General features: G+C 34.5%; 1 protein-coding gene and 1 long non-coding RNA gene across 2 annotated transcripts; one reads left to right on the top strand and one right to left on the bottom strand.

Moving 5' to 3' along the window:
- Nucleotides 1-1,098: 1,098 nt before the first annotated feature.
- On the bottom strand, nucleotides 1,099-7,462 carry pnck (pregnancy up-regulated nonubiquitous CaM kinase). The gene is made up of 12 exons (XM_042761748.1): nucleotides 7,420-7,462; nucleotides 6,843-6,935; nucleotides 6,444-6,575; nucleotides 6,205-6,279; nucleotides 5,888-6,026; nucleotides 5,570-5,693; nucleotides 4,924-4,999; nucleotides 4,705-4,817; nucleotides 3,797-3,875; nucleotides 2,342-2,429; nucleotides 1,649-1,739; nucleotides 1,099-1,258 (listed from the first exon to the last, which is right to left on the bottom strand). Exons 2-12 carry the CDS (start codon nucleotides 6,911-6,913, stop codon nucleotides 1,248-1,250), a joined length of 999 nt encoding a protein of 332 aa, XP_042617682.1. The 5' UTR covers nucleotides 6,914-6,935; nucleotides 7,420-7,462; the 3' UTR covers nucleotides 1,099-1,247.
- LOC122145901 lies at nucleotides 2,025-7,421 on the top strand. Its single transcript, XR_006160623.1, has 4 exons — nucleotides 2,025-2,320; nucleotides 3,692-3,851; nucleotides 6,863-6,924; nucleotides 7,117-7,421. It is a non-coding gene; the product is annotated as an uncharacterized LOC122145901 (long non-coding RNA).
- Nucleotides 7,463-13,906: the final 6,444 nt, after the last annotated feature.

Genomic DNA, 13,906 nt, shown 5'->3' with positions numbered 1-13,906 from the left:
ACCCCCATGTCGTTCCAAACCCGTAAAAGCTTCATTCATCATCGGAACACAATTTAAGATATTTTGGATGAAAACCGGGAGGCTTGTGATTGTCCCATAGACTGCCAAGTAAAATAACTGTCAAGGTCCTGAAAAGTATGAAAATGACATCAAAATAGTCCATCTGCCATCAGTAGTTCAACCATAACATTATGAAGTGGCGAGAATATTTTTTGTACGCGAATAAAACAAAAATAACGACTTTATTCCACCATTTGTCTCCTCTGTGTCTCTCCATATCACCGTAGCGCCATTTTGGAGCATATGAGCTGTGAGCGGTGATGTACAAAAAGTACGGGACAGTCACAGGCCTCCCAGTTTTCATCCAAAGTATCTTAAATTGTGTTCCGAAGACAAACAAAGCTTTTATGGGTTTGGAACGACATGGGGTGGAGTATACCTTTAAGTAATTTGTCCATGTCACAGTTTCTTCAACCGAACTTTTATTTTGGTGGGTTGCTGTGAAGACCTTTAAGTTTCTCTTTGTATATGATAAAACAGTAGTTTTTCTCACAAGAAACGGTAATACTCATGAAGTGACTCTCAGAGCAGCTCTGGAGATTGTGTTTAAGAGGATAAAAATACCGCTAGCATAGCGCGCGAGAACATAACAGAGACACGCAGAACACCCTGCGTCTATGGCATTCATTTACACAGAGACATGCAGAATATGCAGGATTCATATTTAAATAGTATTTTGCAGTATTAGTATTATTCCACGATTCCATCCGTGTTTCCACATCGCTGAAATCATAGGGCCCTACAGTAATAATCCTGCTGTCAATCTCCCAAAAAAGGCTTTGAAATGCATTTAGAAAGTAGATGAATATCCATTTCATGCCAACTTTAACTCCACTGCAGTTCTCAAACATTAATTCTCATTTGCATATAGTCAAATATGTGCATGAAGACGCCAAGTTTACTGTCAGTGATGCTGAACGCTATTGGTTCTCAGAAGTCTCATAACCAATTGACACGCCAAATTTGAATATTCAAATACAGTTGTAAGAATTGCTTTTATGATGTTTTTGATTCCTTTTTGGCTCTTCACAGAACATATTCACTGCTTCTTTTATTGTTCACACAATGAGAAAAAAGAAATAAAGTCATAGGGGTTTGGAACAACAAGAGGGTGAGCAAATGACATAGTTTTCATGTCTGGCGAACTATTTCTTGAACAGACCCTCAGGTTTACTGCAAGTAGATTGTCAGATGCTCCCTGTGGAAATAAATATATTAAAATAATAAATCTGAACGGAAATTATAAGAAATCTACATGGATTAAACATGGCAATCGAGTGAAATTCATGACAACATTTTAAAATTTTAGCAATTTTATTCATCAAAATGGTATGCAAACCACTGACTCAAACTATTTTCATCTATTAAAATGTTAATGTGTAAAGCTGTCTAATGATTCTGCAACAGTTTGTTCCAGTCATCTAATCTGATTGGTCAAACAGTGGAGAAAAAAAAGTTCATATTTAATCTAAAATGTTGGTACTCTATATTATTTTCTTGTGAACCATTGTATAAAAGCAATATAATTTTGGTGCTGTTGCCCTGAATATCATCTACAGGTAATCACAGTCATGTGATGTCTCCTCACCTATACTTGTGGAGTGATTCCCTTCATCGTCTTCCCCAGAGTGGGTTTTCTTTGTTAAATGACGCACGATGATGGTGGCATTAAAGGCTCTCTGCAACACAAGATGCCAGAGATAATGCTGCAGAATTTAGTGAACTTCAGCAAATATCTTTAAATGGCTAACAGTACACTGAACCTACACTGCATATAAGAGCAGAAGAGTCAGTTTAATGTTTGGAGGCATTTACTGCACAGATCTAAAAGCCTGAGTTACAGCAATTACAGCAGTTGCCCTTTTAAAGGTACATGCCGTAATTGTATGGCAGGGCAGACGATCAGGAGTAGAGCAACAAACAACTGGCGGCAAATAATAACAAAGCCTCCATATGCTGCTAAAGTTACTCTAGCCATACATTTACAAATGCAATGTGCTGTATCAGCCTCAGAGGTCACAGACATGGGTGAAATAGAGCTATTTTACACATTACACATGCAGGGTGGGAGTCTTGTGCTTTAGTCAGTTTTTGTTCTTACTCAGAAACAGCACTTAGACACCTAATGCAGTGCTTCTCAACTGGTTTGTTTCAGGACCCTGATTTAAACTTAACCCATGCACCAATCAGACAACAACTGGTGATTTCCGTGGCCATACGAGGCTGAGACTGTGATGTTGTCAGATTAAAATTGGCTCAGGTTTGTTTTCATAACTCTTACCTTCCAGTGACTCTTGGCAAAGTTTTTCTGAATCTGTGTTGACACAGAACCGTGGATGTTCTTGTCTAGAGCCGCACCTCCTGAAATCCTGCCATTACAAAACAATAATATTCATTCAAATTTAAACATACACAACTGTTAGTAGGTCAGTAAAAGTAATACAAATTTTCTGCTAGGACACAACAAATTGACCAAAAGTGACTGTAAAAACATTTATAATGATAGAAAAAGATATCAATTTTAAATAAATGATCTTCTTTTGAATCTTGAAAAAATGTTTTTGCAATGATCTTGCAATGATCCTTGATAACCAAACCATGGGAGACGAAATCTAAAATGTCATTACATTTATATCTCAATTGTTTCTCCTATACTGCAAAATTAAGATCAAAAGGAGAGAAAATAGAGGCTGTTAGGTCTCCTACAGCTTCTCAGATATTTCTTTTGTGAAAAAAGACTCTCAGTGAATCGCACACATCTGCTTTTGAGCTCAGATGAGATCTCAACAGTGATCCCAAACTGTGCTCAAATTCACAAGATATGAAAGTCAAGAAACAAAGTTAGAGATATCAATATGAACTTTTCTCACAGAATACTTCCAACTCTATATTTTGGAAACCTGTTTTCACCAGGGTAAAAAAAAAAATGAAAAAGGTCATTGCAACTTTTTTCTTGAAAATCTGAGTGTATATCTCACAATTCTTACTATTCTAAGAAAAAAAAGAAAAAAACAGTATTGCGAGATAAACTCAGATTTGCAATTTTTTTTATTATTATTATTATAATACCTTGGCGAAAAAAAAAAAAAGTCAGATGTAACCCTAGAATTTCAAGAGAAGTCCCAATTATATGGGGGGGGGGGGGGGGGTCACATTTTTTTTGTTTGTTTTTGTTTTTTCTTGGCAGAAAGGGGCTTCCGGGCCAATTTGATCTGGACCGCTATCCACATTGCTGTAATAGCTCTATAGTCTTACTGTATGGCAACCATTTCTTTGTCTCCTAAGGAACTTTTAGAGAAAAACATCTCAGACAAAGATGACGGTAAGAAAATGAAGCATAATTGGAAACTCAAAAGACTCTTTTGAGCAACATCGGAGCAATTAAAACTTTCTTCTGGGAGACTACTGTATAATATATGTTATTCAAGTACCAAAAAAATCCAATGCCTCAATTATATGAATTTCTTTAAATGCATTACTACTTTGAGCACTATTTCATTTCTGCTATGAAAATCATAATTGTTTAGTGCTTCTTAAAGATCTCAGATGCTGCAGGTGAAGAGACATCTGTTTATTCTGTATTTCATAATCCTCTTCCTGTCTCCACAAGCCCTCCCACGCCGCCGCACAGATGTGACCCAACTCTTCATCTGTTCTTCAAGGTCAGCCTCTCTTTTCACTGCTGATCAACCCTTCAGCTCCCCGTCCACCTCTTTCCTGCTATTTATGGACTCACCAAGGATGCTGCAAGGCCTGGTCACAATTGAACCTCTTCGCTGGATCCTTCTGCAGTAAGTGAACTATGAAGTCTTTCCCTGACGCATTAGTGGGCAGGAAGAGGCAGAGAACACAAGAAGATCAATACCACTTAATGTGGCCAGCATTTGGCATGTTTAGGCTGCATTATAAAACATTCTGCATTAATACAAAGGGAGAAGTTTTTTAAACCACTCATGAAAGCATTAATGGCTTAATTCTATATCTCATGCAATTATTTCCTAAGCAGTTCCACGAAGCAAAAACATTGGTTATTATTGAAAAGCATCACAATGCATCAATGTAAATGTATAAAGTCAGCTGGATCCAGTGTTGTTTTAGACCCCATTGGACTTTCATTGCATAGACAAAAATGGTTGAAACATTCTTCAAAATATCTCATTTTGTTCCATGGAATGAAACAAAGTCATAAAGGTTTGAAACAACATGAGGGTGAATAAATGATGATGACAGCTTTTTATTTTTGGGTGAAATGTACCTTTGAGTGTGCTTTATGTAACTGCATAATATATGCATGATGCATTATATAAAAATAAAAATAAAATAAATAAAAAAAGCACAAAAAATAGGTTTTAAATCCCCCAAAAGTATTTAGACACTTAAAGGGGTTGTATGTGCAATTTTTTTATTTGCAAATGTAAAAAAAATAAATAATCAAAGTTATATGGAAATTTGATTTTGTATCTGACTTTTACATTCATAACCCATATTCCTCACTACATTTTTGTACATTTTAGGCATTTCATTACAGTAGCATTAAATAATGAAAAATATAAATACATATTTCAAATACAAATATGTTACTATATATTATTAAAAAACAAATACTTCTGACCCGGTCTAGGAGAGATATTGTTGTGGTCATACCGGAGTCAGAGATGTCGTCCCAGTATGGCGAATCAAATTCATATTCAGCCTTTATGATCAGCTTGTAGAGTTGTGTATCGTTGTCATCATAGAACGGAGGGTAGCCACAGAGTCTGCCAGAAAATCAAGAACTGCTGATACAGACTTTCAGTTTGATACAGTGCTTTTATAAAACTGAGTTTATTCATGTAGGGTGAATAATATTAATCCAGCACTCACAGAATGAATGCAATCACCCCAATGGCCCAGAGATCCACCTCTTTACCATATGTTTTCTGCTGTAGAAGTTCAGGAGCTACAAACACATAGTGAACACCAGTACTCACGAGTTACAGTCAGTGGAGAAGACTGCGCTCTTAAAACTAAAGGTTCTTCAGTGGTTCTTTGCTGCACTTTAGGTTCAGAAAAACACCATTTATTGGTTATATAGAGCTCCTAAAGGGATAGTTCACCCAAAAATAAAACCATTTACTCACCCTCAAATTGTTCCAAACCTATATCAGTTTCTTCTGATGAACATGAAAGAAGATATTTTGCAGAATGTGGGCAACTAAACAGTTGATGGTCTCCATTGACTTCCATAGTTGTTTTTGGTTACCCACACATCCCTTAAAATATCTTCTTTGATGTTCAGGTCCGAAACAACTTGACAGTGAGTGAATGATTACAGAATGTTCATTTTTGGGTGAACTGTCCCTTAAAGTTTCTACATGTTTTTTTAGATTAAAGTTCTTGGTATCACATAATAGGTTCAAATCTGCACATTTGGTTTCTGGGTTTTTTAAGCACTAGTACATATCATTTTCTGCGCTGTTACTGCACATGATATTAAGTCACACAATCATGATTATAATCTTTCTCTTACCAACATAGGCAGGTGTCCCACAGGCCGTGGAAAGAGCACCCTGCTCTTCCATTTTAGACAGACCGAAGTCACTGATGACAATTTTGGAGTCTTCTAATGGAGTCTCAAACAATAAATTCTCTGGCTAATGGAGAGAGAACTTATGATTGTAATATCCACTTAGCCGCATGCAAAGCACCCAAAGTGAAAAGCTGGAATTCAAACTTTTTAATCAAATGTACCAAGGCGCTCTCAAAACATCACCTGAAAACCCCTCAACATGTGTGCTCTGAAACTAAAAATGTTTAAAAAACAGAGTTAGATTTTGTTCTTGGGTACCTTTAGATCTCGATGCACAACACCCAGCTGGTGCAGATACTTCACCGCCTGCAGCACCTGATATATCACACGACTGGCATCTTTCTCTGTGTAACTGCCTCTCTCCAGAATCCTGTCCAGTAGTTCCCCTCCCGACAACCTGAACAACACACTGTCATCAGCACTGACCTCATTACATCTATCCATCCATCCATCTCTTTCTTTCTATCTTTTAATCGTTCTTTCATTCTGTCTAATCCTATGAAACACAATGAAACTTTGAACTAAATAAATTTTTAAGTATAATTTTCTCATTTTTCTCACTCGGGTCTACTCACAGTGTCATTACCAAATACAGTTTAGTAGGAGTCTCAAAGGTTTCCTCCAAAGACACAATATTTTCATGATTTATTCTGTGAAGAAATCACAGGGACAAATAAAAACAAAGTTGAATGTTGCATCATGAAATCAGGAAAGAGTTCAATTTAATTTAATGGTAAAGTCAAGAAATTGAATCAGTCAGTCAATCCAGAGGGTTTTTTTTATTTATTTATTTATTTTATTTTTTTTCACTGACCTGCGTAATACTGCAATCTCATTCTCCAGCATTGATTCTTTTCCTTTTAGCGCTCTCTTGCGGATGCACTTGACAGCCACTACCTTCTGAGTGCATCTGTGCTGAGCCATTCGAACCTCAGAGAACGAGCCCCTGAGACATTATACATTTATATTATTTATAATTCAGCTGTAATGAGTTCTGTTCTCAGTTAATGGTTAATGATCATTTTGAGTGCTGTGGGCACATTGTGAATAATAGGAGTCTCCAGAGCCTTCTTAATAATATTTTCTACTTCTAGTCGACAAATCTTTAAATGTGTTTGGTAAACCAAAATGTCAAAATCTACTCTGAAGTCATTACGTGTTCAGAATACTCTTAAATATTGAATATATTAGTCCGAAAGGAAGGAAAACTCACTCTCCCAGTTTCTCTTTCAGCTCATAAACAGCATTGATGTCATCTTTTTTCCGATCTCTCAATAGAGGCATCGTAACGCAGGGTAAGTGTGAGCTGCGTATTATATACACAAACACACACAACACTAATATGTGCATGCAAATAAGTACAGAAAATCATCAGCACATTCATTTTAAGCCTGAAGCAACACGTTTTGCATACCCTCTACAGCAACAGGCAGTCAAGAAAATGCTTTTCAATACATGCAAATGCCAAATTCTGATTCCTTTTGCAGATTTCAATGACTAGCAATGAGTTTTGACACCACCGCACAAGCTCTGATGGGAAAACAGTTTTGAATGCATCCCCTGATGTTTGATTTCCTTGAAATAAAAAGGCACCATTAGAACAACTTCATATTTTTTTACCAAAATGCCTCACTTTTGACATGCAGATGACTAGTGCAATTCAGTTCAGTTGTGCTTGACATATCTACACATGAAGGAATATTTATTTATCATTGAAATGAGATCAATAATCAGTGATAGTCTCCCCAAAATACCCTTTAGAAAAGAGATCTAAGAAAAAGCTCAATTACCTGCTGATTGCTGCTGTGAAAATCTCGAAGGCAACAGTTTCTGTTCACGTCACCAAACTCCCAACAGCCTCTCTGCTCTCTCTTTAATCGAAAATCACATTCATTTTACACTGAGGACCTTGAACGCCCACATGCTTTATAGAGGGAAAGTGACTTTTGAAAGAGATGAAGGACAACAGGAGAGCAGGCACAGAACACAGAAAGCAATTGATAAAGAAATTAAAAAAAATACAGAGATGGAAAGAGAGAAAGAGGGTTGGCCAAACAACAACAGGTCTCTTAAGACTGGTTCAGACTTTCTCAAATGTAATGCTTGAATGCATGATAAGGACAGATGAACATTGTCTCCAGGACATATCTAATACCATCTGCTCATTGCACATTAAAAAGGCATTCTTCATCATAACGTTCAGGCTTTGCTGAACTGAAAGCGCTACCATTTGTTTTCAAATGCCTTGAGATCGCCAGAAGCCACTGTCACTGTTTACATAATTGAGACTGTTTTCGGTAGCGCTCCCACAGATCCTGAGCTCTCGCAGCTCTCCTTGTACGGGCACAGGGGTTTTCCTCTCAAGTATTAGCATTCCACCTGTCTACTCGTCTAATCTTGTGAACACTGTACACACACACACTCATAAACCTTACATGACACTGACTATCTCACCTGCTGTGCATCGTGGCCTTTATATCTGCTGTCTAACAAAGTATTAAAGGTAAACAGGTAGGATTGTGTCTTGACAATAGTCATACATACTGAGACATCATGCCTTTACAAAACCACAAACTGTGTGCAAACACAATATTCTATGCATTATTAGACCATTTTGAACTAATCTGTTGCAAATTGATGTGATGAATAATTACAGCAATGAACTGTAAAACATTACCTTTTAAGTTTTTATAAGCTACAAACCATTGTAAACTGCTGCTCTTGTTGATTAACACGGCAGGAAATAGTTTTTTTTTTCTCTTTTTTTAAACAAACATACATAGATACTTAAAGTCAAACAGAACATAAACAAATATGGGGGATACATATAACAAATATACATCATGGAGGGTAAAAAAATAAATTTGACAAATAACATTTTTTAATATGAAAGATGTTTTTATACAATTCTTTTTCCTAGTGATTGAAATCATTGAGTCATAAAATATTTTAAGTTCTTGACAGAAAAACTTAAAAGAGGGAGTAATGGACATTATTTTTGCTTTATGTACATGGAACTTCCCAAGAAGAATTATCACCTTCAAAGTGTTATCAACTACATCTGATCCAATATTACAATTAAAAAAAAGGATCATAATTCATATATTTTAATTATTTTATAAAATAGATCAAAAACCAGCATAGATACCTGCTTCCAAAAGTCTTCAGAATATTTAAAGTTACAAAATAAATGTGTAAGTGTTTCATTTTCTAAATTACAAAAAGAACATTTTGGTGAGACATCTCTTCTAAACTTGTTAATAAATCTGTTACAAGTATAGTACCTATGCAATATCTTAAAATGTTGCAGGAGAATAGTTTGTATTTATTTTCCTCCACTACCATATGTGTTGTAATAAAGAATGGCCACTAGAGGGAAGCCTTGATTAACTTTAATTCCAAAGTATTGAGCCCAACAACTATTAGAGAATTTAGTTTTTCAATATGGTGTTTTATGTTACTATATAAATTGCTATATAATATATTTGAGTTTATATATATGTGCCATTTTGATATACGTTTTCTGTCAATTGTTTTGTAAACTTTGTAAACATTATTTTGTGCAATTCTTATGCATTATATATTTATTAGAAACATTTTATAAAATATACAAAAAATACATAAATGCATAACATTTTAATAGCAATATACATATATACTCTAGATGATAGATAGATAGATAGATAGATAGATAGATAGATAGAACAAGCATTTTATAAACATTGTCTAGTAATATTTTATTAAATATATACCACTTGTATATGCATTTCATATATAAATTATATGTGTGTGATATTAATTCATTTTATATTCATATATTTATTTTTTTGTATATAGTTTTTTTTTATCAATTTTATTGAAAAAAAGATTTATAATTAATATTTTGTTCATTTTTACTACATATTGCATTTGCGTATATGTTTTCTGTAAAGTGTTTTGTAAACATTTATTATTATTTTAATTGTATTTATTTATTTTTTCTTTGGTGTAAAACATGAACAGGTAGGAACATGACAGCCTAGACTCAAAACCACATCTGTCACATGAATATAACTCAACATATTGAACCATACACATCCTCTCAACTCCAAGGTGTATGTATATATTTTTAATATAAACAAATTGTTTATTCTATAGACAAAATGCCAGGGTTCATGATTAGTTTATTTTTCTATACTTTTGAACACACAGAACTCTGCCACCATTCCAGTGCCACTGCTACCATAAAACCTCTTAACTGAAATCCTCTTACAATGTTAGTCCAGGTTTCTTGCAACAAATCAATTTAGTTTTCTACCCTCCTACTGATCATTAAAATTGAACGGCTGTTTTGCTGCTGTTCCTTTAAGGATGTGATTGATCTCTGTTTTGCTGCATGGCATCATAGTACATAGTGTTATTCTCCAGCGTGGCTAGAAAACCCTGTTTCATATTATATGTCCCGCTGTAATGTCACACACGCTTTAATCTTTTAGTTGGTAATGCTTGTTGTGTCATCATTCTTGCAAATCTCACCGTGTTGACGCGACTTAACCTTAGAACTGAACGTTACGTCCAGAGTCCACAGAAGGCAGCAGCTCTGGCATACTTTTTTTAGTCTTGCGAGATACTGAACAAGATGTTTGTGCTTCCCACCAGTCATTGTACAAATATGTTTTTGAATATTTACACAGTGATGCTATAATTGGCAGCTGTGTATGAGTGTAATAAAATGTGTTCTCAGGATCCTATTAGTTTTCTCAGATTTAGCGACAAAAAAAACATCGCCAGATTTACCTAAATAAATAACATAAAATAACTTCAATTAATTTTTTTTAATAATTGCATTTTTTTTTTTCAGTTTCACACTGACTTTATCAATAAGAGCATATGTCTTATGCTCACCAAGGCTGCATTTTTTTTTTAATCAAAAATACAATAAATCTGTAATATTGTGAAATATTATTACAATTTAAAATAACTGTTTTCTGTTTGTAATTTTTTTAAACAATTTATTTCTATGATGCAAAGCTGAATTTTCAGCATCGGTACTCAGTCTTCAGTGTCACATGATCCTTCAGAAATCATTCTAATATGCTGATTTTCTGCTCAAGAAACCTTTATCTGATTAATTTGACGATGAAGAGAAAACAGTTGTACTGTTTAATATTTTGTGAAAATAGGATGTTCTGGATCTAAAGAGTTCACCCTCAGGTCTCTATTATATTTTGGTGTTCAGATTTGGCTTTGGTCCCTCTTTTCATGTACATCTTCCAGATTTTGTTCTTTTTCTTTTTTTCAGCATTTTAACTGAGTTCTCATAAGACTTCATATTCTTTGAACTCTTCTGCTTTCTTAGAACTGGAAAAAAAAATAATGCTAACAATAAAGAATAACTCCTCTGTTACAGGATCTCATGTTATCCAAATCCTTTCTGCATCTGCTGGTGGTTTCCTCAGCCAACTGTCATCGCAGTCACCCTCTCATTATGTGCAAACACACACATATACAGTCTAAAGTCTAGAAAATTATTAATCACAATGTAATAATCCTATATGACCAAACAGAGCTCTAATATTGCCACCATGCAGCATGCAACAGATATATTAGACAGCAGGTTGTTTTAAATAGGATCTTTTTAGAATTTTAGGAACTATCTTTTTGTGTGACCAATGGCAGAAAGGGGGAAGTGTTCAGGAAACCTGTTTGAAAGGTCATTTTTTGCTTTTCTAGTTGGACAGGAAATCGATATACACCTCAGATTACATTTTAGAGAATCCAGTTAGTATGTAATATTGTTTGGCGCTGATCATTGATACAGAAAATGCTTAGTGCCACAAGTGAAACTAATATTATGAGTCCAGTTCAAGGCAGGAGATAATATTTACAGGAAATGCATTTAGAAATGTCTGGAATGTTCAGATCGAAACTTATAAGAGAAGTGGAAAGTTGTTTCTGTGAAAGTCTGCTAGTAAACAGCATCTTACACTAGGATAAATGAGCCTCTGTGTGCTGTTCAGGGCGTGACTGTACAGCTGTGAATGGTCGTATTGATTTTTGTGCCATTTCTTATCTGTGGCATAATAAACTTGTGACCTTAATCGGAGTAAGTACCCCCACCTGTTTACTTTTATGAAGTATTACAGTGAACTGCAGCCAATAAAGTGTGCCCTGAGCTGCAGAAGTTTGAAAGATCAGCATAAAAAAATTGAAATCGTTTGTAAGAATATAAATGTATTTACTGTCACTTTTAATCGTATTGTGTCAATTTAAATAAAAGCATTAATGTCTTTAAAAAAAAAAAAAAAGAAATCTTACTGACCCTAAACTTTTGAATGTTAGTGTATAAGGTAAAACATCTGTCACAGTTGAATTGTTTGATCATTATTCCAGCAGTATCATCATACTCTACACTGTTTAATCAGCAAGTGTTTCAAAGTCTGAGCTGGTAGAAGGGTGTGGGGGTCATAGTTATGCTCGGGTTATGACTCCACGCAGCTGCTATTTCTAAGGCGCTATAAAAAAGGGCCATAACCTTTGCAAGGCAGCTGCTCTTGAAGTCACGGGGTCTATTCTAAACTAAACTTAGATCGATAGAAACGTGAAAGTGCAATCGTAGTAGTGTTCGCCCGTGCCTGGAGGCCCTGAACCAGGTTAGCTCAGACCATTTGGCTTTAAGAAAGATTTCTACGCAATCATTTCTTTTTTCTGAAGAGGGTTCCAATGTGCAGGCCATATGTTTTGCCACGCAGGACATTTTCTCAATTAGAGCTGAGTGCTTTTGCATGAATGTTAAGCCCAGTTCTATCTGATCTCTTTTGCAGCATCAAAAGTTGAATCTGGTTGAAAAGTGGCCTGGTGAACAAATCATTTATTTGCAGCAGGTATAAATGCAGTCGCTCCTAAATTGTGGAAGTGAACCACTAGCAATGACATATCATTTACATCTACACTGTAAAAAAAAATACTTTTGGAAGTTGCAAATATAACAAAGATTATTGGAATCTGTTTTACAACAAAATACCAGTTTAGTTTTTCTACTTCAAACTTTCATGTTTAATTCAATGTTTTACTTGTGTTTTCTTTGTAATTGTAAAATTTACTAACAATTTTTTTTTAATGCACTGCATGAGCAAGCGTGGAAATGTATAACTTATAATAAAAATATAAATTTTTGTAACAATATACACTACCGTTCAAAGGTTTGGGGTCACTACTTTTTTTTTCTTTTTTTTTTCTTTTTTCTTTTTAAATATTCAGCAAGGATGTGTTAAACTGATAAACAATGATAGTAAAGACTTGCATTGTTAGACTAGAGTTCTATTTTGAATAAATTCTGCTGTTCTTAACTTTTTATTCATCAAAGAATCCTGAAAAAATATCACAGGTTCCAAACAATATTAAGCAGCAACACTGATAATAAATCAGCATATTAGAAAGATTTGATGAAAATTGAGTTTGTATCACAGAAATAAATAATATTTTAAAGTATATTAAATATTTTATAAAGTATATTATAAGTATATTAAAATAGAAAAACTGTGCAAAAATTTTACTTTTATGGTACAATAGCTTGTTACTGGGGCAGTTCCCTTAATGGGACAATTTAGTTTTTTTTTTTTTTACCCATATAAGGTGCGATTAGTATCTTAGAGTAGTAATATGTACTATGGTAAGGTACTATTTAGGTACAAATTAAGTATAAAACTGTCCCTTTAACAGTACTGTCCCAGTGATGATTTGTTGCATCCCTAAATGGACTTTTTTTGCAGTTTTATTGAGAAGGAAAAGGATTCTAAAATTGTTAAATGGACAGACAGTACATTAAAGCACTTAATCAAAGCAGAATCTGTTTAAGGAATAAACTGTACAGCCAATAATTTGTTAACATACTTAAATATTGTGGTCAAATAAATGAACGGCCTAGTATGGTAAAACATATTTGAACATACAATGATGTATATAATAACTTGACAGGGAAAAGCTATTTTAAAGGTTACTGAGATCAAAGCCGCCTAATTTTAACGTATATGGGGCTTGTGTTTCTCCTGACCTGTGAGTCAACATGAAAACTGTAAATTATACTTATGACCAGGGCTTCTTTATTTCACTTCTCCATTTCTTTAATTCCCAGATTAAAGATTGTTTCATGCATGGTTAAGTCTTTAACAAAGACACAGATTGAATATAAATATTAAACATGAACATGTATAAACATGTTGTTTTGCATCGTGAAAAGAAAGTGGCATGTTTCCCATTCACCCATTTGCCCTGGAACCAAACTGTTGGCTTAGTTAT

This window comes from Cyprinus carpio, chromosome A8, assembly GCF_018340385.1.
Source record: "Cyprinus carpio isolate SPL01 chromosome A8, ASM1834038v1, whole genome shotgun sequence".
NCBI lineage: Eukaryota > Metazoa > Chordata > Actinopteri > Cypriniformes > Cyprinidae > Cyprinus > Cyprinus carpio.
This window is presented reverse-complemented; position numbering and strand designations above follow the sequence as displayed.

Excerpts from the sequence above, each read along its gene's own strand:
- pnck (XM_042761748.1), bottom strand. The coding sequence starts at position 6,913 with ATGCCTCTATTGAGAGATCGGAAAAAAGATGACATCAATGCTGTTTAT. Across the intron at positions 5,000-5,569 it reads TGGGACACCTGCCTATGTTG|CTCCTGAACTTCTACAGCAG; the intron begins GTAAGAGAAAGA and ends ATGTGTTTGTAG. Across the intron at positions 4,818-4,923 it reads GGGGTGATTGCATTCATTCT|ACTCTGTGGCTACCCTCCGT; the intron begins GTGAGTGCTGGA and ends ATTTTCTGGCAG.